Below are 27,670 nucleotides of genomic sequence, written 5' to 3'. Positions count from 1 at the left end.
TTCTTTCCCTGCCTTAACAATGAACTGTTAGGTGTAATTAAAAGCAGAAAAGGCAACATACTGGTTGTGGAAAGGCAGCCAGTTAGCCGCTGGGCACTGCAAGCACCTTGCTAGGAGGATGCAGAGATGCAGGCAGGAAAGCTAAGGATCAGCTAGGACTAAAGCTGGCAAAAAATGTCAAGAAGAAAGGTTTCTTCAGTATTTGTGAGCAGGAAGCTCACAAATAGAAGGAAAGACACAAGACCACTGCTTAAGTAGTGCAGGGAAGCTAGTCACTAACAATGGTAACAAGGCAGATTTCTCCTTTTTTGTCCAAAAATCCACATCCAAGAGTGTTAAGAAAATGTTTGACATTTTTGTAAGGAGACTGTCTATAATATTTGAAAGAGACAGAGTTCAGTGGATGTCCCTGATGACTAGAAGAGGCAAAAATGTCATACCACAAGAATGGACCAAAAGAGGACCCAGGAAAAGGGTCCAAAAGGAGGCATAATGCTTTGTCCCCATGGCAAATGACAGAATGCCTCATCCTAGAAACCATTACAAACAAAACGAAGCAGATGACTGGGAAAAGCCATAATGGATTTACCAAGGACAATTCACAACAGACTAACTAATCACCTTCTACAACATAATAACATATTCTATTGACATGGGGACAGTAGTGGATGATGTTTATTTAGACTTCAGCAAAACTTTTGACACTGCTTCCCACACTATTCTCCTGGCCAAGACTCATGTGTGAGATGGGTAGGAAATTGACTCACATGTCGCACTCCAAGTGTGGTGATAAATGGTTTCTACTCAGGTAGCCAGAGGAGCTGTAATTGTGGCAGCTCTTGATGGAGACTGAATTTAAAAGTTATCAAAATCCTACAACTGAAAGTCAATTGCTGATGAATTTTTACAGGACATGTGGAAAGAACCCTTCAAAGACCTGTACTTTTAACTCCTCTGAGGGCACACTGGTCCGTTTTGCTCTTGGGCTGCACAGCTTGTCAAGATCAGAGGACAGAAAACCAGAAGAGTCTCTAAACAACATTCTGGTTACTAAATAATTCTGGTCAGGTTTCCTAGACCACTTCTTGGCCAAATATATGCTAATACATACAAAATTCAAACAGAGACTTGTGTAAACTGTCCAATTACCGTAATTGTGGCTTCTGTATGGTGGCTGAAGTAGTAACAAATAGTTTGCATACAAACAGCCAAATATTGCAGAGGATGCATTTACCTCTAAGGTAAATTCAGCAGGCAAGGGAGTTACATCAGATCTTCATGTGCCTTTTATTTTATATATACATTGAGAAATAAACATACATACATGGAGCAAGAGCTCTCTCCTTTCCATTTGTTCATGATGTGCATGAAGCATAGCACTGCAGCATGCCTGGTTTTGACTGCAGACCTGAGCATCAACAAATGATGTAATGCTTAACATCATCACAGACATTGTTTAATGGAGAGCTTGTCAGCTGCAAGCCACCACAGTGCTGGCAGTCACAACTGAAGGTGACAGGGCCACAGCTCCCAGCCTCGGCATTTCTGCTCTACTTTCTCTTACACAGTGATTTGTGAAGGCAGTGTGTTTCTACTCTGGAAAACGTAGAATTTGTGTTAATTGTGCCTGGATGATTTGAAGCTCAGAGATTCTCACTGCCAAACACAGCTTTTTTTTCTATGAAAGCCGTGAAGGACAGAGCGCCATCTGATCAGTCACTGGTGCTCACCACCACTTCTTCCCTTCCCTTATAGCCTTTGCTCGGACCTCCCTGGGCTCTGAACATCCTCTAGTAGTGCTTCCTGCACACTCAAAATCTCTGTCACCACAAAATTATACACAGGAACACAATGGTGAGATTAAAAAAATGTTTGTACTGTCACTGCATTTACAATAAAGGGACACAGAACAAACAAACATGAGATGTATGAACTTGGGAGTCTTTCATGATGTGGCAGCAACTGAAGAAATTGCCCAAACAGGTCATTGTTGGTTTGTGTCTGTGTTTTACACAGCTTTCCTGGGCTATCCAGTGGCTCCTACCTTTTTCCTGAGGAGAGGAGAAGAGAGGAGAGGAGAGGAGAGGAGAGGAGAGGAGAGGAGAGGAGAGGAGAGGAGAGGAGAGGAGAGGAGAGGAGAGGAGAGGAGAGGAGAGGAGAGGAGAGGAGAGGAGAGGAGAGGAGAGGAGAGGAGAGGAGAGGAGAGGAGAGGAGAGGAGAGGGAGAGGGAGAGGGAGAGGGAGAGGGAGAGGGAGAGGGAGAGGGAGAGGGAGAGGGAGAGGGAGAGGGAGAGGGAGAGGGAGCGGGAGAGGGAGAGGGAGAGGGAGAGGGAGAGGGAGAGGGAGAGGGAGAGGAGACAGGAGACAGGAGAGGCACTGGTTCACTTAGATGTAACCTCCTGCTCAATTTGCTTGCACGAATTGCTCTCTTCACTCTGGCATATTTTTGCAGTTATTTGTTACCTTCCAGAAATTACAAGCTGTCCTTAATTCTGGCTAAGTCTGTCAGGAAGGTAGCTTCTGGAAGCAGGCAAAATCTGGAGAGCATGAGGGCTCCTTTTGAACCTAATGAAATACTACATTGCTACAGACCTTCAGGGAAACTAGCACTTCATAATTGTTAGCTAGGGGTTCCTTTGTTTCCTTTGCTATTACAAGACCCATGAAGATGCAGGCTGCACCTTGCAGGAGTCATAGAAGCTCCTGAGCACTTTGGTTGCTAATTCCTGCAGGCACTGCTCCCATTTAAGAATCTTACTAATGACCATGGTGTAACCCTGCAAAGGTACAAAATATTTGCAACTACCACTTTGTGGTACCCAAATTCAAATCCTTCAGAGAGAAGGAAGACTTAAGTTGTTACAATGGAACAAACTATCTGAGATATATTTTTTTTTTACAATAGCATTTAATAAAAAACTTAGATTATATTGCTAGCAGGAGTGAAAATTTCTGAACTAGGTCTTTGACTTAAAAAAAAAGCCCTCTTTAGTAAGTAGTATTAATCACCTGGAAAAGACAGCTCCAAGTCAGCTCAAATACTACATAGTAACATCCACTGTATCCCACTGTTTTCATTTTGGGATCATCCTACATGTTCCTCATCTATATTCACAATACAGTTGACAGCAGCTGTATTTTGTCAGTTCAAAGACATGTACTGAAAATTAGTATCTGGGGCTCATATTTATCTTCAGATGCCTTAGCATGACATCCTTCCAGGGTCCTAAGGATCCTGGGGTGGCACTACAAGGGTCTCTCCAGCATCCTGGGAACCACGCATATTATTTGTTCACTCAGATACCTAAATTTACAGCTCACACTTTGTATAGATCACACTTTGCATGACACTGAGTTAATAAGCTAGGGATTACTACATCCTCATCCAACCAAGTGATGTTTTCCTTCTGCAAGAATCATCATATGGAGAATATTGTTCATCAGTGAAATAATCTGTTTTTAATAGTTGTTCCTCTGTACTAGGAAGAGTCTGCATGGAATTTAGCTGGTTATAAACAGAGCATGAGCACATACAATGGAGAAGATTGACCACAGAGAGGTGAGAAGGAGTCTGCAGTGCAGAGCTATCACCTGCTGAAAGGGGTCAGTAACACAGAAATTGTACCATATCTGCTTTAAGTTATTCATGCTGTTCTTTCCCTTTGTGTGAGCATAAGAGGTGGAACTCTGCCAAAGTAATACTGTTTTACCACAACAGTGACGTTTGTGCTTGCATTATAGAAATACCAAAGAAAAAGGTAATGGCTTTAGCAAGAATCAGAAACACACAATGAAGCAAAGAAACCCACTCTTTAAACATTTGCAACAAAGCTATAGTAACGACTCATGTTAAACCCAAAGCTATACAATAATAAAAAGGCACTTACCACCATCCTGGTGGGAGAAACTCTGTGAAGGGAAAAAATAGGATGTTTGGTTAAACCTTTAATATTTCGGGTTTAACTTGCTTTACATCTTGATTTTTATGCTAGGCTTGCTTTTATGGTTCTTTGGAAATTTTAGATGGGTATTTGTGATTGCTATTCCTTGGATTTAGGTGCCATCACAGACTGAAGGAGGGGGACATGGTACAACTGTATGAAGAGCTCTGCTTTTGTTGCAGGCTGTAGGATTTTGAAGCGGCATTTGCAGCAAATGCTACTATCTCTGGTTGCCATGAGAGCAGGGAAGTTTTAAATACTCTCAGGATCTTGCTGATACCTTGAAGCGGGGCTGAAAGCCCCCTTAAACCTCACGTGGTTTCCCTGCTGGCAGGGAAATAACCTCTGAAATCCCTCTTTAAAAAAAGCTGGGATGCAAGGGAAAACCCAAAAAACCCAACCAGAATAGACCTGATGCCATTGTGTCTTTTCTAGTCATGCTCATACTGGTTTAAGCTAGGTGCTCTGCAACTGCCCTCAATCTCTCCTTAAGTGCATGAATTATAGCTACTGCTTCCAAATTGAGCTAAGAGTACACTTTGGTTTCAATCTGTGCCCAAGAGTCTTTTTTATTTTTTTAAATACCTTTTGCAAGTTGTCAAAGGATTTCTCAGTCTCCTTTAGTTTCTCCAAAATTATTTGTTCTTTGGCAGATATTTGTGATTCTTCACTTTCTAATTTCTGAATTTCTTGTTCCAGTCTGTGGAAGACATACAGACATGCACATACACACAAAAATAAAATGTAAAAATTAGTTCAATGAGAGAGAGAGTTTCCTAGATATTTACTGGCATTTCAAAAGTCATCAGAAACAACTTTATCTCTTATTATTCACAACTGATTTTCTAATACATGAAGGGCCCATGAATTATTTGTAAAACAAACAGATCTATTTACAGGAAAAACAGTGATTATCTTATCCACTTCCACAAAAGCATATACAGATGAACTAAAAATATACTTCAGTATTCCTTCACTCCAATTCCCATAACATGTCTGATTTTTACTTTCATTTCAGAAATCACAGTGCAGGATATAACTATGAATATGCGGTGGTATTTAGAGGAATAAGTGTCTTCTAATGTTTCCATACTCCAGACAATGAAACTGCTAATAGTTGTTGGAAACTTGCAGTCAACCAGTTGTGGTCGGAGTTTCTCTTGAATCCATATTTTGCCCACTCTCCTCTGGGGTAGCTATCTGTGCTTTCTACTGTTACTGCAAGACACTGGGGTCCCCAGAGACTTTGGGTAATAAAATACATAGTTTAGAAAATAAACTTATTCTGCTAGGCAATAAACACTCAGCACTCTCATTTCTCTTGCCAAGACTTAGCGGCTGAGACCTCACACCTTAAGATGAGTTGATTACGATTTGGAATACACTTTAATAGAGCTTAGATTCTCCATTACTTTAACTCAAACCTCCTTTAATTGACATGATTTATGCAGATGCAGGAATATTTCCTCCTTCTCCCTGCTCTCCTCCTTTTAGGTGTGCCACTGCTCTTGTTTGCTCACTTTTGAAAAAAAAATTTAAAAAATAATAATAAAAAAATATATATATAAAAAGCCAAGATAAATACATTTGGACAGAGATAGTTACCTAAAACTTCTTTTGTCTACCAAAAGATCTGTGGTTGCTCATAGCTTGTTGAACCATATTTCCTTCAATGTGACAGACCAGCATGACCGAGTACTTTCCTTACCCATGGCTGCTTGCTCCTGCCTTTCTAACACAACTTTTCAAATGAAGGATCAGGACACTGATCCACACTAAAGGACACATTTTTGCTCTTTTGCAGCTTTGATCAGCTCAGGACTCCGCTAATGCTTGTTCAATCGCAAGGCAGAGAGCATGGAGAAGATGATGTACGGAGGAGAGAAGGAAGAATTGCTTCTTTGACAGAACTGAGTTTCTTATGAAATTCTTGTGCTTAAATATAGATGCAGGGGTCTAACTTTAGGCACCCACCTGGGAAATTTTTTCTCACTTTTTAATTGTATGATGATGAAAGATTTGTGGCACTTACTGATAATGCTTTTCATTAGAGGGAGGGAAAGGGAGGCTCAAGTTGTTGCAGATGGGAAAAGGCAGATTTTATTCTCCTAAAGTATGTGAATCCTTAATAGTCTCAGATTCATGGTGATTTGTTGAACTGCCATTAAAGGTAACACCCTCAATCACTAACTTGAAATGGCTTAATTGCAATAATTTAAAAATGAACTGTTGGCAAGTACTGCTTCAATCCATTTAATCTTTTCTCCAAAACAATAAAAAACATAAAAGATCAAAAAAGAGTAACTAAGTATTTTGTTCTGCTGCAATGGAACAGTTTGATCCAGGATGAATATTCCCCCTCATGTTGTTATTCAGGAAGAAATTTTTGAAAATATCCTCTTCTATATTGACTTTCTAATCTTGATTTTTTCAGAATATGTGGTGAAGTGAAAAATTAATTTGTCACTCAGGTCAGGCATTTACCACACTCTTGATGAATTAAAGAACTTAGAAGTCCCCAGCTAGGTGCCTTCTTTTCCTTCTCCATGCCTTGGATTGATTTGTAGATTCACATACATTTGTACCTTGCTGATAAAGACATTTGAAATATTCTGCTGTGTTGACTGGTAAAAACAAATTGTGTGGTTGGGTAAGTCAGGCTTCACTGGTATATTTCACTTCTTCCCCAATGAATCACTAAGCAGCATTTTCAGGATGTGTAGTCTGTAAACTAGTAGATTTTGCTTGCTATTTTATGTGGAAAGAAACTGAAAAATGGGAGTGTGTAGAAGTCAGCAACAATAAAATAGAGGGAGAGAAAAGAAGCCCTTTTTTTTCAAATGAAGTGGACATTACTTAGTAGCTTATGAATAAAAACTGAGTGTATGAGGCAACTCACTTGATGCATGGTTATAAGCAAGTAAACTCCTTTTAATCTGGGGTCATCATAATTCACTAATTTTTTGTACACCAGCTCAGATTGGAGAAGGTCATTAATTGTTTGGTCTTGCAGAGAAAGTCTGCTTTTAACACATGCACATGTGCACTTGGATATGCACAGATAGCAACTGATTTGATCTATATTTTCTTACTTTCTGACTGCTTGCTCTTTTGGTTTTCCCCCTCCTGGTTCACTTCCTTTCTGTTTCCTTTGTGCCAGCCTACCCTGACCATTAAAATGAGTTGGGCAGATGAGACATTAAGACATTATGGTACTTTGTTTAGACAAGACATCTAGTTGTTCTGATTTTTGTTCTCAGGTTTTTTGGTTTTGTTTGTTTCTCCTGAATGCCTTTATCACTTTCTTTTAGAAGTGATACCAACAACAACTTGCTGAAGAGGAAAAAGATGGAGACAGAGCTACCAAGATTTAGAAACATGGATGAAGCTGTTAGAAACAGAGAACTTCTGTATGACACTGAAGAATGCATAAAACTCATCCTATCAAGGCAAATTGCCTTTTTCTCAATGAAATCAGTACAGTTAGACTGAGAGTCACCCAGCCTCTCTATAGAATGCAGAAAAAATGCAGGAAAAATACAGATCATTCATGAGAATATACCTGTTACCTAGCACAGGGGTCATATACCAGACATTGGTATCCACAGGAGGTTGCTTTTTACATTGTTGCTAAATTTACATTGCTCTAATTTGTACTCTCTAGACCTAAGGGTTGAGCCACCTCAGCTGAGGTAACATAAATACTCAGGGTCAGAGTTTCTAAGTCAACTGTTGGATATATTTAGTAAAGCACTTGGGTACCACAGAGCTCCAGAAAAATTTTAACATAGAGTCCTCACCACTTATTTGGGCTGTCTTTTTACATATGGTCCAGCTATGCAAAAAATTTAAATAGTGCAAACTGAAAGTTGCTTTGCAGGGTTTACTTTTTTAGTGAGTTCCATATAATCAGAATTGCTCAATGGTAAGGAGAAGTGCCTGATTTTTTGATAGCAACACACAAAAGAGTCACGTGAATTTGGTCTGAAAAATAAATGCACTAGTATCACATCTGTTTTGAGCAACATGTTGTATAATGGCTTAAAGAGCAATAAATTAATTCAGAGTGCACATGTTCACATACATATATATACAAAGACCTTACATTCTTCCTGTATAAACCCATTAAATATCAAAGAATGTCCTTTTCTTCTAGCCCAGTTTAAAAAGGATATGCCTAATTGTCATTTGACACCTGGCAAGGAAACCCTTCAATTCCCTTGTTCCTTAGCAGATTTTGGGCTGGCCTTTGAAAGATGGCCAGTTACACAAACAACTGCAATATCTGAAGTGTTTTAGGGAAGAAAATTAAGAAAAAAAAAAATGCAGATTCAGATAAGGCAGAAGATAAACCAGACAGCTTTAGTTCGTATTTCTGCTTCATTGGCCCAGGCAGCTACCTGATAACTGAGATTTGCTAAACTGTTTCTATAAAAAGAAAATTGGGTCAGAGGGTCTGGGGCTGCTGTGGCATGGCCGAGCCATGTTTTGTTTCAGTGATTTTATTAGAGTCCTATTTTCCCAACTATCACAGAAGCAAATGGGAAATCTTGTCACTCAGAAAGCCAAACCTGCCTTGCTGCTTGTCTGTCCTGCAGCTTTCTCTGATGGATGGCTGCATAAGCCTCCACGAGTGTAAGAGGATTTTCAGGGGGGCTGTTTGTATAAACTAGGAAGCTAAGTGACTTTCCTTCTCATGTTAGCAGTGCTGCCCTGCTTGGAAGAGGAAGGAACCACAAACAGCTGAAAGGATGCTGTCTTTTGGACAGCATTTTGCTGTCATATGGGCAACCCAGATTCTCAGCCAGTAAGACTACAGGCTTCTAGGATAATAAAGGCTGTAAACGACTTTGGGAGGTCTCTAGCCCAACCTCCTGCTCAAAGCAGAGCCAGCTGTGATCAGGCCATGATGATCATGGCTTCTTCCAGCTGGGTCTCGAAACTCCTGAATGATGGGGGGAAAATATATTATAAGGCTACTTACAGGCCTTCTCTTTTAGACTCTGTTGCTACCAAGACCTACAAAATTCAGACCAGAACCTTATAGTACTGCAGGGGAAGGAGATGTACCAGACTGATAAAGGAAGCCTGGTCTGTGTGTTTGATAGGATTTTGACCTAACTGGGCCTGACATGAATGTGGACAAGGCAGCCAGGGCAGCTTCTGAGAAGACCAGAGGCAGAAAGAGGATATGAATTCTCCTGAAGAGATGCAGGGATATGGACCACAAGAGCTGTTAGGTAGGACAGAATACTGTATTTTAGGTGACAATAAGGGGAGTTAAGCAGGGAGAGCTAAGAGGTGAAGAGGCAAAAGGCGAGGTTTGGAACTGTGGTATGTGTACATGTGCATTTACATTTAGCACTCAGTACCAGCAAACATTGTGCTTGGATACAGGACTCTGCTTTGTGCTCTGAAGGTGCTGAATGCACTTTCTCAGGTGAAGGATTTCCTCTGTTTCTTCCGTTTCCCACACTGAGATGTTGAAACCCACAAACCTGGCCTATCATTTTCCTCTTTGCTTAAAAGCAGAAGTTCTGGCCCAAGATGCCTTTCCTCGACCCCACAAGAGATCCTGAGCATGGTTCTGTGGGGCATTCACTCTGTGAATGCAGATGCTGATGCACAGTCACACTGGTTTGAACACACAAATCCTAAGTCAGCAGAACTATGCCTGAAGAAAACAGCCTTGTCTATCCAGCTAATTAACTCTAGCAGACACAGACTTCTAGGGGTATCTACATTTGGCTTAGCAGTGTTTTGTTTTTCAGGGTAGGAGGGTAACAGCATTATAAACAGGGAGAACAGCTGCAGGTTTATGGACCACTTTCTTTAGCCTGTGATAACTATGCATTTGGAGTTGAACCTGAGAAACACTCATTCAATTTCTGCAGTGAAAGCAGAAATGTAATAAAAATTATGTCTGCAGCATACACACTGGCATGTCAGTGTAAAAAAGAACATTCATCAGAACTAACAAGGAAAGTATACAAGTATTCAGAACTTAAGAGAAAAACAGGAAAGACCTAATCACAGTAAACACTTGAAGGGAAAAGGTGACGGATGCATATGTGGAGTGGGGGATGGTTCAACTTTAACTAATTATTTTGCTATTGCTTGACTGATACCATAAATCAAATTGATATAAAAGCCACAAAACAGACTGTAATTAGTATCAGGTCTCAGAGCTGAACATTGTGAGGTGTTACAGCCAGTATTAAAATGGCAGATTCACAAGCAGAACACTGCAACAAACCCCTGATATTTACTGAACAGAGAATTAAACACCAAGTTTAGGCATAACTGTTCTTGCCTGAAGGGATGAAACTGATCTCTACATTCTGTACCTTTGGATTTTGCTTTCAGGTATCTTTTGACCACACAGCAAAACCAGAAACTGAAACTTCACATGTAAGATTCATTGTCCTGGAAGTACAGGGCCTTCTGCAAAAGTTTACTGACAAAAATGTTCTGCTCCATGGGCCTCTCATTCCCATTTCTTTTAGGGGCAGCAGGGTACCTGTTAGCTTACCCAGGCTCAGAACAACCTTGGAAAATGAACTTGCAAGGGAAAAGGGTGCCCCAAAAGATATGTGAGTCTTTTAAACCAACATAAGTGGATCCTAGTCCTGCACCTCAGCCCTTGACAAACTTCCTATTACCTGTACCAACTCTCAAGCACCAGCAACCTGTCTGTAAGCCAGCATGCCTATGAAACTGGAGCTGAAATCTACATGCCACAGCTGTGAACAGTACCCTTTGTCTGCTGTAGGGGAGGGGGGAAATCACTGAGTAATCTTCGGTTTATTTTCCATGTTGGCTTAGTTTTCTTAGCAAACAGCAGCAGTTGTTGCTGAAGCCAGTAGGACCATTTGTGGATGTCACTCTGTATCAGCATACAGCCAGTGTTGATGGCAAAAACCTGCTTGATCAGGTCTATTGCGGGCTGAAATGGGATTTCAGAGTTGAGTAATTCACAGCCTCTTAGTTTAGTCTTTTTGCAGCAATCATCCTTTTTTAACCAGCTCACTTTCAAAGAGGAAAGCTGGCAGGGCACATCTTACTATTTTGAACAGACTGTTGTTTACAGAGTGCAGCTGAAATTCAAGAGCTGCAAACTTAATTAACATCTTTGAAAGGGCAAAACCTCCATGACTTGAAAAACTGGGAATCCCTCATTGCCAACCAGGGCTTGAATATGAGATTCAGGCATGATGCTGAATGAGTTGCTCTGGTAGTCCACATCAATTTTGCTGAACACATGAGAAGAGAAACAATGCCCTCCACCTGGAAAACCTGCATCCCAGTACCACCTGAGGAACTTGAGAAGAGAAGTAAAACTCCACAAATCACTTTGCAAGCTGAAGTAAATGTGTATGCACACATACACAGAGAGAGCAGTATAATGATATTCTGCATCTGCCTAGTGTAGGATGAGGTTAATCCATGCTAGACAAACCAAGGTGACCAAGTCAAGCATTGGCCACAGGACTTCTTGAGTTAAGCAGGATGAGGTGGAAAACACAGCAACCATTACTTTGATTTAACTACTACAATGTTACCTGCCCTGGATGTAGAAGACTTAATGTAATGCAAGTTTTTTGACCTGGAATTGAAGAAGTTATACAGTTGAGCCCCTTTCCTTGCCAAATCAACAATGCTTGCATATTAACTTTTGCCTATCAGGTTTGCCTGATACAGCATTAAATCTCTCAAATATGGGAACCTTCAGCACTCTGGTGTGACTCTTCCTCTAACTGAAACTACTTTTTCAAGAGCGGCTTTTTCTTTTCTTAAAATGTTACCTCAGCCTGGTATGATTTTCTCATATCACTGTAACACATAACTTTTTGCCCTCATGGCACTTATAGCCCACACTTGTTTTTGGACTTTTACCAGTGTAAACATTTCTAAGCCAAATTCTTCCAGTTTTCTTCAAATGGGAGATGTCACCAGTCTGGGTGAGATTACAACCTTAAAAACTTCCCACTGACTCTGGAGACGGCAGATCACTGACTGGAAATCAGTGAATCACTATGCCTTGGATGCTTGCCCTTAGAGCAGAGGAGTACATGGCTTGGCCCTCCTTTGGGAACAGAGGGGGAAAAAAGTTTAAAAAAAACCCTGTTCTGAACCCAGTCCAGTGGCCACTGATCAAAGAGGTGAAAGAGCAGAGTCTACTTACTTTCTCTGTGTGCTCATAACAGTGTTTGGATCAGGAAGCTCATGTTTGTGCTCCTGACCAGGGTCCAGACAGAACCTGGCAGATTTGACCAAGTCACTAATCAGTCAAGTAAACACCTTGATACCTTAACCTGCCCTGGTAGCATCTGGCTACTGAATCATCTAGCCTCTGGACCACCTGTATTTAAAAGAAATGGCAACAGTGTTCTGGTCTCTTGGCCCAGACAGGTAAGATAAAAATGGTAATTTAGGTTCTTCCTGTTGAAGCTGAGTTTTTTCTCTCCTCTTTACACTATTCCCATTTTATTCTTTCCTCCCAGATCCAGGCCTCCTGCCTCTGGATCTTCACAGGCCAGCATCCAAAATATTAAGGCAAATGAAGTAAGAGCCACAACCGATATAAAATGCTTAGCCTGCAAAGAACCAGACATGCAGATCTTCATGTCTGGACAGACAGGTTGTCATTTCAGAAAACAGACAGGACTTACACTGCAAGTGCAGAGGTGCATCATCTGCAATTGTTTGGTACTCACTGGGATGGCAGGAGAAAGGCAAGGAAGATAAAATAGCCATTTGAGAGAGGATATATGCTGTACTTTGCAACTGAAAGGTGAAGGTACAACGACTCAGGAAAGACACTGAATCCTGCAGAAACCTGCTTGCTTTCCCATGGCTTAGTGTAAAATTCACAAGATGAGCACCAGGACAGATGTCCTGGGATATCTGAGAACACACAAGAGTGCAAGGGACTACCACACCAGTGTGGCTTTTGGTCATTACATTTTATTTTGTTGCAAGATGTGGTCCGGGTGAAGGAGGGTTGCAAGCACAATTATGCCCAGCACAGAGTCCCTGTACACAGCAGCATGCACCCAGAAACTTAAAAAGCAACACAGGTGTGGCCAGCCCTGTGAAAAACAGCTTGTTGGCTCGTAGCAGCTATGCACATGAAATTCGTTTAGGTTTAGCGGCAGATGCCAGCAGTTCAGCTGTACAGTGGCTTGTGTTATTTATATCTTGGGAGAGATCCAAGAAGTAGAGGGAGAGCAATTGGAGGATGACGGCTGAGTGCTCATTCTTCCATCGTGCACCGGCGCTTGCTGCTGCAGTTACCCAAGGTTAGTGCAGATGTACTAGCAAAATGAATGCATGACCTTATGCAGTACCCACACTGCAAGCTGCCAAGGAAGGAGGATGTTTTTCTGCAAATTCTGTACATACTGATATCCTGGAGATGCACACTGAGTTACCTAGAAGCATTTACAGGAAAGGCAGGAGGCCTGGAAAATCTCCATCAGCTTTTTAAGTGAAGGGAAATTATACAAAAAACCAAAACTGAAAGTATTTTCTCTGAGGAGATTTCAGCCTCCCATGTACAAACTGGGAATATGCCTTTTGTCTCTGATTTATAGTGTCACATGAGAAATGAGCTGCTAAGGCTCATGGGGTGCTCAGGACAGAACATGAGCGTGGCAAAGATGCCCTGCAGAGAATGAACTGGGGGTGCTGGTCAGCCACCCATCTGAACCCATCTGGTCAACAGCTGCCTGAACATGAGCCAACAGTGTGCCCAGAGAGCCAGCACTGTTAATGGCATCCTGGCCAGCAGGCCAAGGGCAGTGGCTCTCCCCCTCTCCTTGGCACCAATGAGGCCACACCTCAAGTCCTGTGCTGAGTTTTGAGCCCCCTCACTCCAAGAAAGACATCGAGTTGCTGGAGCAGGTCCAGAGAAGGACAACAAAGCTGGGGAGGACTCTAGAAGGAGGCTCAGGGAAGATATCACTGTTCTATACAACCATCTGAAAGGATGTTAGAGTGGCGATCAGTCTCTTCTCCCAGGTAACAAGCAACAACCCAAGAGGAAATGTCCTCATATTGTGCCAGAGGATGTTTAGATAGGATATTAGGGAAAATATTCTCCACCGAAAGGGCTGCCAAGCATTGGAACAAGCTGACCACAGAGGTGGTGCACGCACTGTTCCTGGAAGAGTTCAAAAGACATGTAGATGTGGTGCTTAGGAACATTTTTCTGAAGGGGCTACAGCAGAAATGCCATAAAATTCTGCAAGCTCAGAGTGCAGGCAGTGCTGCATTGAAAAGCAAAACACATGGGAGACTGGTTTTAAAGGAAACATTGTTAGATAAGGCTGGAGATGGTATGTTGTCTTCTGTCTGGACCTCAGGTCTCTGCAGCTTTTTCCTCAACTATCTATTTTGTCTGCATGTGAGACCTGGGGAGGTGCTGTCTGTGCTCCCATCTGTTGTTTGCAGGGAGCTGACGAGGATCACACACAGCAGTTCTTGCAGAGTCGTACCTCTCAGCCACCCATGGGCCGCTGCAGTGAAGGGCAGGGCCAAAGGCCATGGTACAAGAGTTGAGCCTGGCAGAACTCAAGAGCACACCCAGAGCGAAAGACAAACTTTTCCCTGGTACAGTCTCCTTCCCCTCCTACCCCCCCTTCCCTTTCTCTCCCTTCCCCTCCTTCTTTTCTTCCTTAGATTCCTGCAGAGGTTATTTCCACTCAACCTTCTGCTCAGTCTTTTTTTTCTGTTTAGAGAGAACACTGCCTCCATCCAAAGTCAGTGGCAGCATGTTCTCTATTGCTGGGAACCAGTACTACACTCCTAGCAGAATTCCCATTTTGGGCTATTGGAATCCCTCCGTGCCCTCACCATGTTTAACATTTAGCGGTATAGAAGCACTTGCAAGTGAGTCTTTTATACGGCAATGAAAAGATATTGCAGTTATTAATTAGAAAGGCAGGGTTGGCAAAAACAGCAATCATGGGTCATAGCTATCTATTTGTATACTTGCTGTAGTCTCCAGCAAATAATATTGCCTCCATTCCACCATCTTGATCCAATACATTTTGCCAATACAATAGAGCCCAATTGTACTTCAGACCATGCTTATCCTTAGCAGATGGGTTAGATGGTGTTATTAATTATATTCACTGTGAGATTTCCATAATTTTGGTTTGACTTGACTCATATTTGTTGCTAAGAACCGCATGGACCTTGTAATAGACTTCTGGTGCAAACAAGGGATTACCAATTTGCTTCCTGTTGTGGTGTCTTAAAAGGGCTGTTTCAAGGAAAATGGTGCTTACAAGCTTACTTGTTGGTGCAAAAAGCATTGCCCAGCATCCAGCATTCTGACCTGAGGTACACCATGTAGTTTACTGAATTTAGTCTGAGAACAGTACTAAAAATAAAAATGAACCCCAGAAAATTCATGAAAACCCAATCAAAGTTTTATAACGGTGGGATTATTCTGTTCTCCTGTGGCTATTAAAGCACAACTACCATAAAAAGCTGCAACTGACAGGGATCCCATCTGCCTCCCTTCGACATTTTTGAATATACTTTTCCTTGCCTTTTGTGCTGTGCTTTAGTCACAGTTGCCTCAACCTGTAAATGCCCTCAGCAGTCCTTGACAAAGGAACTAGATGGCATGTGCAACTGACAGTCAGTATGCGTCAGGCACTGAACTTTATTAGATCCCTTTAAAAATTCCCCATATTGCATGACCCTCAAAAATACACAGATCCATTCCCCTGCACTGCTTGCCAATAGGAACAGAAAAAGAGCAGCAGGAAGGGGAACACCCAGTAGGAGCTGTAACTTGTTTTGTTTGTTTCTTGTTACAAACAATTTCTTGGATCTAGGCTTTGCAAATCTGTTCTCTGCTGTCATCCACTTACAGGAACTCACAGTTCATTTTTCCAGGGTGAAGGCTGACGCGAGGCAAGGAACATGCCCCATGGGAATGGGCAGACTTTACACTGAGAGCAGTGAGAGATGCATCAAGCTGCTGCCACCCTGAGCATGATGACTGCAGTGTCCTGATCCTGCTTCCTCCATCTGATCTACCTTAGGGCTTTTATGTTGTGCTTATTTATTAATTCGTGCTGGGGAGCAAACAACCCCATGTGCCAGAAAGCCACTGGAACAAACACGGCTTCACTGGGGAGAGGTTTTGCCCTGGTGGGGTAGCTCCAAGGTTATCCAAAGTGCTCCTGATGAGGCAAATCAAGCCAATCAGGAAGCCCCCAGAAACTTGGGCTGTGTTTGGTTTGTTGTTTCCACCCTTAGACATTTCCTGCTATTGTTCTTGTCATTTTCTTTGAGTGCTCACTGGGCTAGTGGGTGGTGCTGCTGCTACCGGCAGGGGAGGCCTCCTGTCCTCTTGGGCACATGGAGAGGTCTGTGCCATTCCTTTCACAGACTCCCAGCACTAATTTCTGGCATACAAGTTCAGGAAAGGTGGACCTGTGGCAGTAACTCCATGTCAATGCGCAAAGCACAGTTTCTTTTCCCGTTGGCTGTTCTCAGCTGGGCAAGAATGAAATCATACCATAAAATGATGAATGAATTCCAGCTCAAGACATCGCTTACCACCCCTGGAGAAGGAGAAGGTGGGTGAATAGGTGAAAGCAGCAAGTCTACAGCATCCTGGGGTCTATATAGAGAGCTGTGGAAATACTGACTATACGCTAAACAGGAATGGCTCTAGTTTTATCTCTGTCACACAGAGCCTGGCTTTCACTTTCCGAGGATACAGGATTTCATCTGCAATGATCTAATGCCACCACACCACTAGAGGACCAGAAGAGCTAGAACTATCCAGGCCTTCTACACACAATGCCTGTATCTCATTTTTTAACTCTCTGAATTTCATGATTAATTTTTTTATTTCAGACGCCTCTCACAAGTATCTATCAACAGCATGAAGAGCAAAAGACCTGGATGCTGCACTCCTCTGGGTGATGTTTCAGCCTTTACTGGAAATCAAGCTTACCAGCTCCTAGACCATCCCAACTGCTCAGGTAATCATGAGCACATCTTTGGATTTCATGTACAGTCTAAGACAACTTTCTGCGCTGTGGACAGATTATAAGATTGAGTTTGTTCTTGGACAGCATCTATAAACCTACAGAGAGATCCCTGGAAGTGTGATGCTATTGCTGAACTATAGTGGCGAATAGACCCAGCTACAGAGCCGTGTTAATGAAGAAATGAGTGGGAATAATTGCTTTGATATTACTTGAGGCTCCCTTTTCCAGCCCTTTGCTCCACATTACCTAATATCAGCCAGACCTGAGTCATTGCTATCTGAACCTTGACAGTGCTGCAGCTCAAATAAAATAAAATAAAAAAAAAAAGAGGAGATTATGTTAAATAATACGGCAATGCTTTTCTAGTCCCCCTTGCTGGCTCATGAAAACTTGGAATGAAGTAAAGTTTAAACAGTGGAATGCTGAAAAGTTTGCCTTGACTTTGTGCTGCATGTTTGTGGTAGGAGTCAGCTGATGACTTCCTGCCTGCGTGGGTCTCAGAGGGGTGAAATTCTTGACCCCAGACTTCCCAAGAGCTGCAGAGCTTCAGAATCAGGATAACGCAGACATCTGAGCTGATTTGGTTCAGTGGCACAAAAAGCAGCCAGTACAGTATCTGTAGAATGGGATTGGTTTTAAAAGGGTTATAAATCTTTATTTTTAAGAGAACTTCTAAAACCATGCTAGGGTCCATGCTTTGATGGCTGACCTCAAGCTGATCATAGCAGAGAGATGGCACAGGACTGCCTTTCTAAGGGAAAATATCAAAGAGGAAAACCTCAAAGCACGTACCAGTATGGTAGCCCCCTACTTCCTAATAAATTACTTTATAGTTGGTTCATTATCCTTTCTGCAGCAAGCTGAAGAAAGCCAAATATAGCCTGATGGGGTCCTGGCTGTGATCCCAGGGCTAGCTGGTCATGAGAAGCTAGTACACTTCCTGTGGTTTCAGTGAATCCCAGGACTATGACGAACCTCCCTCACACAGTCTCCTTGACTGTGAAAACCATCTCTATGCCTGGAACGATGGTATTGAGGGATGGGTAGCAAGGGGAGATGGTCCATGTGACATCTCTGGAAATTTCTGCTGTGTAACTTGAGAAAAGAGGCTAAAATTTTGCAGGGATTTCCTGAAGTCTAAGTGGTTAATTTAATTTTGTCTGGTTTTGAGTCTCGCAGTCTTCCTTATGCTCAGGGATCCTGGACAGGAGAAAACCTCTGCTGAGTTTTGGCAAAACCATGAACATTCTTGGTCTTACAGGTACAATTGACCTCCTTATCTCTTTTCTGTGCCTGCTATGGTTTTTGTGTTGGTATTTGAACAAGGCACTCCAACAAAGTAAGTTCTTGTAAGAATGGGTAATAATAAATATGAGACCATTGCAAAAAACTGCTTTACAGCACTGACAGATCATTTTAATTTGCTTTGTCTAAAACATGAGATCAAGGGCAAAGACTTCACAAATGTCCATAGTATTGGGAAGGCTGGGGCCCATTTCCCAGTTTACTTCATATAGGCAAGTGTGCACATACTCAGGATATGGGAATTTAAGGTTGCAGGAGATATCTGTAGGTGCCATCTGAGATGTACAAAAACAGCTTAAAAGTGGTAAAGGTGTTCTTCAAAGTTTGTCTTCTGTGATATTCATGCCAATTGGTGTATAGTGATGAACCCTTTTCCAGATTTATTGTTTGATCATTCTTCATCTATGAACATTTACAATTGAAGCAATCAGGCAGTAGATGAAAGAGCAGTACTCAAAGCCTTGAATTTAAACAAGAGGTATCAAACTGTAGGTGTGTATGTAGTTCCAATGTTTTGAATAGATGAACACTTGGATGTAAGCCAATGTTGAAGTGTATCTCTAACTCAAAACTTAAAAAGTAATCACATTAATGTGACAGCTCAAAATTAGGAAAATTGTCCCAGTGCTTTGGAATGGACAGACTGAAAATAAAATCAAACTAAAAAGGCCTTATTTGAAATATGGCATAAAAACTGAGAACAGCAACAATGTTCTGGGTGCTGGAATGCTTTTGACTGCTTTATTTCTACCACCAGACAAGGGCAGTTGGAAGAGCAGGCTGTCAAGATGACTGGCCAAAGGGCTGGCTGGTTAGTCATTAAGTGCCAGATGGACACCACCAACTGTCTAAATTATTTCTCCCTCATTTGTAATTGGCCTCAGTTGTGGCTGAGCTCCCTGGCTCTGCCTACAGTTCTCAGGTCTGCTGTTGGCAGCTGCCTTGGTATACACTCTGCAGGCAGCGTGCAAGCTCCTGTCAGCACGACAGTCCCTGAAGGAGCTGTGGGTTTTCTGGTCATGCCCCCCTCTAACAAATTTTGCCTCATTTGTGGTGTGGAACATCCACATCACCATTTCACTCCACCCTCCTTTACTTTTTTTTTTCCCGCCTGCTTCTCATTTTCATGCCAGCTACTGCAAGCAGTTACAAAGAGACATTTTCTGATATTGGCACAGGAGTCCTGATACTTTCCACCTCATGCTACTTTAAGACTGGCAGGTAGGACCGTGTAAAGATGCCACTCTGTGCCCAAAGCAGCTGTGCCTTTACGCATCTCTGGCTTCTCCCTTGTGATACAAAGCCACACTGAGTGGTCTTGTGGCTTTCTGGCTACAGAACTGTTCTGGTCTCTGCTCATCACCCCACTGTGTGCCTCCTGCTTTGTGTCAGGGACTTTTAGCATCAAGATCAAGAAATCCTCTTAACAGAAAGTCCTTCTGCATTTACATGCTTCCGTCTTCTTCACTGACATGTCTTTGGGAAGTACCAAAGTCTTGAGGTGAAGAAGTCCTTAAAAAAACTGCTGGGAAACAAGTGGATGACTTTATGCTGAGTTCAAAAAGTTCTGCACTGATTGTTTTGTAAAAGACACAAACCCCAGTTTAGAAGCTGAAACTGGAGCTGCCTGATTCAGGCTACTTTTGGATGGCTTGACATTTGAACCTAAAAGTGACAGGACAATGTGCTTGCTCTCATGTAGGTGGTTGTTCCAAAGAGCTCAGAGGTGTTGCAGAGCTCCTGCCCAGTCCTGAAGCACAAGCACAGCTCTCACTATCATTCTGTCTATGACTGTCTTAGGTGGGTGTCATTGAGACAGAAAGTAGAAACTGTTTTCAAAGGTACCAGGCAGACTGCCTTGCCACTGTTTTCCTGGTACTACAGTCTGGTAGGAAAGAAAACTGAGGGGTCCTATGGCTTTTGGACAGGTCAATACAATTGCAAACATCAAAATGTCATACATTAAGTAGAAAAAATATGCAGGACAAAGGATGAGAATGGTTTTTGCCAACAGCACACCAGCAAAAGGTGGGAAGAGCTATGTTCAGTTTATTATGTCTGTGCACATGATGTAAGTAGTCATGGATAGGTAATAGGTCTAAAAATAAGTCTAGCTGTTGGATCTTGTCCAGCCAACCTCTCAGCCAAGAACCAGCAGATGAATATGGTCACTAAATATCCCAGTGAAAGGGCTGAAGCTGTGCTTTACCCGCATTGGCAGAGGGCTGCTGGTGGGCCATAGTCCATTATTATCATGGCTTATCTAGGTGATGCAATCTGCTGATCTGACTGTGAGTTTGAGCCCTTCTTTTCTTTCGGTTTCCAACTCCCACCACTGAAATCAGTACTATAGTAAATACCTGCTTGATAGCAGTGCTCTCAAAAACTGTGGCCAGGGAGACAAGAGAATATGGCAGGCAAATGCAACTTTTTCTTACAGGTTGCTAAATATCCAGTGCCTTTTGCACATCTATTTATCTTTTCTCATTCTCCCTTACCTCTCCCTCATACTCTTCCCACAACAAGATTCTGTGGAGACACGTCACCGTGTAGGAAATGCTTGTTTAGCAGAGTTTTTTCCCCTAATATGTGTAATACGACAAACCTTTAGACAGGCATGCTAAATATACATCCATGGATGCAGGGAGCACTGCAGAAAGGCACCAAATGTTAAACTTAATGCTTGTGCTCCTGCACAACCTTGTACTTTTATGGTATATTATTATCATGAAGGTCACATACTAGCTTTCTTTTCTGCTTCCCATTCCTGCTGCATGCTGTGTGGCTTGCTTAGATAATTGGAAATTGCTCCACAAACTGGCTGCCATGGCCCAGGGGACAGAAAAAGGTCTACCACAGCAGCAAAGGATCAAAAAGAGGGATCCAGTTCCAGATAAAAAAAGAAAAAGAAGGGAAAATAATAATTAAAATGTCCCTACTGCTGCATGCATAAACAGAATTTACAAGAGGGGAGTGCTGGAGGAAGAGCTTCTCTGCAGTGTATGAGGCCATCTAGCGAGCTCAGGCATTGTAACAGCTCAGCTTTTTCCATGGCATTTTGTCCTGCTTGTCCCCAACAGAGCACTTCACATGCCAGCTGTCATCCAGGTATGCACACGAATACTTCAACAATATTCTTCACTGCAAGGTGAAAGGAGAAAAACCTCTGCAGGAGAGGAGAGAGTGACAACAGAAAGGACGTGGCAGATGTCAGGGAGCTTGGCATGTGGGTTTTTATGGGAAGTTAGAAATCCAGTGGCAGTGGAAGGGCAACATGGTGTGCAACGTTTCACTGAATTCTGTCCTCAGCTGCATAGTGGGGGATGACAAGGGGAATTACTCAGCTGGAGGGCACCACAGCAAGTGGGGTGCTGAGGAAACCTTGCCAGGAGCCGTGAGATATAGCCCTTTTTTGTCAGGGATATCTTCCCTGACAAAAAACTACTGAGAGTCAAGGAAATGGGAAAGTGATGTGCTAAAATAATTTTAAGTTCTCAGAGAACCATGGTTGTATTTTATACGATACTGAACTGGCAGTCCTGGAAGGGAAACTGCTGCAATGCAAAGTGTCATGCCTACCAAGTCCTGTCCTGGTGCTTTGCCTCCAAGCAGACCAGACTGGGGATGAACACATGAACAGCTGCACTGCCCATCCACTCCTCTGCATCCCACATGAGGCTGCCAGGTTATGAGAGCAACAATAAATATCTGGGATTTTTGATAGCTTTTTGTGGCTGCTCAGAGAGCCCTTGAACATACCTGAATCCATGTCTGACTCCAAAATCCACAACCATTTCCACACTGTCCAGGTACAAACTATGATTGCTCAAACCAAGGTATAATGCTGGAGAATGTGAGCACAGGATGGTATTTCAACATTTCAGGTGCCAGCATGAGATTCCTGCCTCTGCAGCGGCATTTTCCACTTTCAGCATCAGCACAAGTGTTTATAGCAAATTTGTCCTGTTGCATTAGAAGTACCTCAGAAAAATGGAAAGAAAAGACTGGAAGATCCTCACCTAATAAACTTTATTTTAATCTCATGAAATGTTGGGAGCTGAGTGAGCACATGGTCTACCAGTTTTTCTGTCTTCAGCCGACTGAATACATTCACTTTCTCATCTCTTGAAAAATTGTTTGGCCTGCTTGGACCTTCCTCAGTGGAGAACTCTACATGTTCAACAGTTTGTCTCTGGAAGAGCTATACATCTGGAGCTTGGTAATTGTAACAATGACAAACTGTTCCACATTCTCCTGAATTGTCACTACAACCTTGATCTGTAAATTTCAGGACACCAAATTAGTTTTAAGTATGAAATTATTAGTCCCAGTGCAAATAAGCATGCACAGCTGGAAACCTTTGCTATTTCAGTAAGTTTGTATGTGTCTACATAGACTATAGACAGGAGAAATAACATCTAATCAGCTCTGTAGCAGTGCCACACAGTAAATACAGTAGCACTATTGCTTGTAACAGACACCAAGCTTTGTAATAGCTTTGTAAGTCCTGACTTCAGGACTTGTCATGGTCCCTCTGCACTTGCCCCCTTTGTCTTCTGCACATATCTGTATAACTGTATGGTGTAGCTGTGATCTACAGACAGCAGTGCCAAGCAGTTTGTTCTGTGGAAGGAAATGCATATGAAGCCACTGTAGTCATTCCACGCAGAGGAACATGGGCTTGATGCCACAGCTGAAGCCTGGAAAGAGATGCAGTGTACTGTGAGCAGGAGGATGGGGTGGAATGATGACACTGGCAATGAGCACGTTCACAGTGGTCAGATAAAGACCTAAAGCTAGATAAAACAGCTCTAGGAGCAGCAAGGAGAGCAAAGAACGAGTCTCAAAAGGAGCACGGCCTGCAGGTCAAGGCAGGTGACTGTTCCTCTGCACCTGAGCGCTGCATCCAGCTCAGTGGGCTGCAGCTTCAGCAGGATGTGCACCTGCTGGATCAAGCCCAGTGGAGGGCCACGGAAATCATCAGTGGTATGGAACATCAGTCCTATGAGGAAGAGCTGAGAGAGCTATGGTTGTTCCGCCTGGAAAAGAAAAGGCTCTTGGTGGACCCTGCCTCCTAGTTCCTAAGGGAGGTTTGTCAGAAAGATGGGGACAGACTTTTTTTCAAAGTTGGACTCATATCCATAGGACAGGGGCCAAACTAGAAGAGGGTAGATTTAATATAGATATAAGGAAGAATTTTTTTTTTTTTTGTGGTGTGGATAGAGAGAAACTGGAATAGATTTCCAAGAGAATATGTGGATGCCTCATCATTCTAAGTGTTCAAAGCCAGGCTGGATGGAGCTCTGAGCAATCTGACCTAAGCTGAAGATGCCATTGCTTTTTGCAGGGGGTTGATGTCACTATAGGACACAAAAAAACACAAGTGCACACACTGCTGCTCTCAAGGTGGAGAAAAAGGGAAATTTATTTTCTGACTCCAACATTTATAGTTTTCCAAAAGTGACAGTGGATTGGAGGGTGAAAATGCCACCTCTCCAATGGCACTGGACAAACCAACAGTCCATCAAATTTCTCCTCCTCCATAAAAGAATGCAAAACAATAAGTTATTTACAGAAAGTATGTGAGAAAGTTTGCTACAAGAATGTAAACATCAATAGGCTTAGAAAATCTTAAAAAATCAGGAAGACAGGGTTGGACTGGATGAATTTCAAAGGTCCCTTTCAACTCAAATCATTCTGTGCTTCCATGATTCTATCTAACACATGCAATACATATATAGCTGATTTGACATGGAATTACAGACCCATGAAGAAAGACCAAGGTATAAAGGCTGTTAGAAAAAAAATAAGAATTGCTCCAAATGGACTCCAAATTGAAGAAAAGTAAACCAGCAATGTCTACACCACATTCCCCCTAGAAAAGGGAAGAGACCCTCACAATCAGAATAATATTTACCTTGATGAAGAGTTTGAGATGCTGATAACTTGACATATATTTTAACTATGTCTGTGATGGACCCAGAGAAGTTGTGGAAGAGTAACTCTAGCAACAGAGAAAAGGGCAGCTGCTAGGAGACATAACAGTTGCAGCTATTGCTCTGCAGACTTTTTATGTAATACTGTTTCTCCTTCTCCTCCTATGATATTTTGACTGATATTAAAAACAGGTCAGTAATTAGATTGGTAAGATTTGGTTTACCTTAACAACAAAGTTTTGGTTTTGCATAAGAAGTCTGCTTATTTTTCATCCTGACAATATTAGTTGAGTGCAACTACATCAAATTGTAGATGGAAGATGGATGCCTAGCTATTTTCCTAGCTGTTTCCCAACTCAGTGCTTTGTGTACTATATTGTCTTTCCTGTGGTTGTTTTGTTTGTGATTTTTGTTTGTGGGTTTGATTTTTTTTAATTTTCATTTTTGTTTTCCTTTTCTTTGACCAGATGGACCTTGGGTAGCATATTTGGAAGAATTTATTTTCAAGGGCTAATTTATCCACAGCTAATTTAAGGACAGAAATAATTTTCTAGGCTCCAGATTTTAAAAAGTTTGCCAAATGCTGTAAGAATACAACAGCATGTGTGAGTTTAATGTTACTGAATGTGGCAGCACCCATTATTTCAGCCTACAGGAGAAAGACCAGACCAAGCTGAACACAGGATTCCCCTGTCTAGGTCCAAACCAGAGTACTAGGAATAGATGCAGCAAGTGCCAGTGGGTAGGGCAGGAGGAAACTAGTGGGCATTGAATAAAAAAATAGAAAGCTTTTGAGAAGAGAGGCAAAATACAGCTTTTTAGCTATAGTTCACTTGAAAAACATTTGTTTTATTTAATAGATTCTATTATTTTTATCACTAATAATAGAAGCTATTAAATAAATAGAATCTATTAATTTTTATCACTAATAATAGAATCTATTAAATAAATAGAATCTATTAATTTTCACTTCCAAAATTACCATAATTTTTTAGAAAAACAAGGTATTTTGAAACTGTAAAGTGTTAAAATATAACATCTCAGAGTCCAAAAAAAGTCCATATTTTTCTGTCCATTGAATTTAGCAGATTATTTTGCTGTACCCTTTTTAATATTATGGAAAACAATGGCTTGGCTTGAATTAAAGTTCTCATTTCCTGTTCCTTACAGCGTCCTCGGTCTAGGGAGCACGTTATACAGATGTGAGAATTTCAGGTGTGCCAACTCATACAAAAAGGCTACGTCACTCTTTAAAATAACATCAGGGTGATATTTCAAAACCTAAGGCAACACGGGGAGGCACCAAAAATTTCTTATGGAGGTTTTCCTCACACAGAGATTCTCTGTTATATCCTTGTTATGATGGTAGCATTTGTGACATGAAAGCAACTTTCTAGTACTTCATGTTCTATTCAAACATTTCTAGTATTAAAAATAATGTATCTTTGGAAACATTGCCAGTCTTTGGATTATTTCAGTGAGGAGCAGATATATTTTGTTTCAAGATTAAAGACTGGAAACTATGATACAACACTAGTAATATATGCATGCAAATAAAATCCAGATTTTTTTTCCCCCAAAATTATTTTCTTCTTCTTTCACTTTTTTATTTTTTTCACTCAGGAGGTTTTATTCCATAAAATCTTCCAGGCAATCTGTCAGTTTCTTAAGCAGATAAAAGTTTTCTGCTTCTTTAGGGGTCTGAATGCCCACAATTCCTGAATATAATTGTCTGGGATACTGTTACCATATATATACGAGACTAACCCTCAATAAATTGTCACACATGGACATAAAAGCTTGGTGGCAGCTTTTAGGAATACAGACCTCTCTGGCATAGCTACTGTAATTTTAAGAAAATTATTTTTTATTTCAGATAAAAATGTATTCTTAATATTTTTGCTATTATTTACTGTAAGATAAATGAATGCAAGCCACCTTGCTATCACTCCAGAAACAAAGAATGCATAAAATGTGGTCTTTGGGGATGTATATTTGCACTATTCAACAAATAACCTTGAACGTGTATCCATCCAAAGTTTTCTCCTGCAGTCCACACATACATTAGGCTTGCATGTCAAAGAAGGCATTTTCCTTTAAAATATGGCAAAAAGAGAAAGTCCATGGCTTCATTTTCCATGGGTTACTCCCCTGAAGCACCTCTTTGTGGATACTTTGGAAATATGAAAATATAAATTACTTGATAAACTAATGGCATCTTCTGTAATCTTAGTGAGACGCCAGCGGCCTTTGTGTTTCCCCAAACTGAAGAGAAGACACCAAGTCCTCACTTTGTGGTGCAGGTGAATATGCATGACAAGGTCAGTAAAGCTTTCTTTACTATCCACTAAGCAGATCATCCTTATGACTTCTGCAAGTTACAAAAATAAAATATTTCCACTGAGTGCAGCACCAGCACAACTTTACCAGGGATGACTTCTCACAGGATGCCATGGAAAATAAAATGAAAATGGCAATTTTTGCATCTGTTGTGCTTCCAGTTCTCACCTACGTCTCCTTGGTTTAAAAACAACAGACAGATCATCCATTGGCATCCTGTGGCAAAAAGGAAACTATAATAGCTCCCACCAAAGCTAATCACACAGTCTAAAATACGACAATGACCCTTCCAGCTGTAAATGTTACAAGAGGGAAGAAGCTGTTCCAGATGTGGAACAGCCTATGGGCTGGCAATCTGTGCCTTCTGGGAGTTAACTCTCCAGTGGTCACAGTCATCAAGGAGACAGCCCTGGCTTGTGAGGGACAAGAGCCCTGAATACCATGCACAGCAGGCAGAGAGCTCGTGTTAAGACAGAGACATTAAGAAGAAAGTTACAGTGGTGATGTGAAACCATGGTCTGCTGCAGGGCTGATGTGTTGTGGGGTCATGGTGATTCCCCAGCAGACGCAAGGAAATGTTCATGAATGAGAAGTTTAAAGGGATAAATCAAATATAACACATTTCTAGTGGTCTGCCAAAAAGAGCTCTGCTGAACACAGTTCAGTGCAATGCTTGTTGATATTCTGGTCCCTGATTTCCACCAGACTTTTATTTTGAGTATAGTTACACTATTTTTAAAGGAGGCTGTGATTCTGGATAGCTTAAGGAAGTACCTTAATACAGTTAGTTTTAGTTGTGGACTGCTCATGTTGTCTTAGCTCATCAAAAACATTTTAAATTAAGGAATGCATTCCAAATATGTTTAAGCCTGGCAGACACCTGTGCTGACGTTGCCTCTTGACCTGGGGCCATGTGCAGCGCTCCACACTGGCGCGGTCTCTGCCGGCTGCCAGGCAGTGGGGTGTGTCAGCAGGGCGCTGCACTCTCCCTCAGGGAGGGAGCAGAAGTGGTTTTTGGTGAGTCTGGATGCTCAGCACAGCTCTGCAGCCTTTCCCACGCCACACTGACCAGGAGCTGACCTGTGTGTCCCACATTCAAAAATAGATACAATATACAGCCTGTTTCC

The 27,670-nt window shown here is 41.8% G+C and overlaps 1 protein-coding gene and 1 long non-coding RNA gene across 6 annotated transcripts in view; one reads left to right on the top strand and one right to left on the bottom strand.

Annotated features, from left to right (window-relative positions):
* PALM2AKAP2 (PALM2 and AKAP2 fusion) overlaps positions 1–27,670 on the bottom strand; it is a 269,580-nt gene that overhangs the window by 154,684 nt on the left and 87,226 nt on the right. For all 5 annotated transcript variants that reach the window (XM_059873431.1, XM_059873432.1, XM_059873427.1 and 2 more), the window contains exons 4-5: positions 4,526–4,640; positions 3,887–3,908 (exon numbers count right to left, since the gene is read on the bottom strand). In XM_059873431.1, coding sequence (XP_059729414.1) covers positions 3,887–3,908; positions 4,526–4,640 — 137 coding nt within the window. The remainder of the gene's footprint in view (positions 1–3,886; positions 3,909–4,525; positions 4,641–27,670) is intronic.
* LOC132341634 (uncharacterized) lies at positions 16,354–26,523 on the top strand. Its single transcript, XR_009490278.1, has 3 exons — positions 16,354–16,542; positions 16,826–16,953; positions 26,437–26,523. It is a non-coding gene; the product is annotated as an uncharacterized LOC132341634 (long non-coding RNA).

The sequence above is a fragment of the Haemorhous mexicanus genome, chromosome Z (genome assembly GCF_027477595.1).
Source record: "Haemorhous mexicanus isolate bHaeMex1 chromosome Z, bHaeMex1.pri, whole genome shotgun sequence".
NCBI lineage: Eukaryota > Metazoa > Chordata > Aves > Passeriformes > Fringillidae > Haemorhous > Haemorhous mexicanus.
This window is presented reverse-complemented; position numbering and strand designations above follow the sequence as displayed.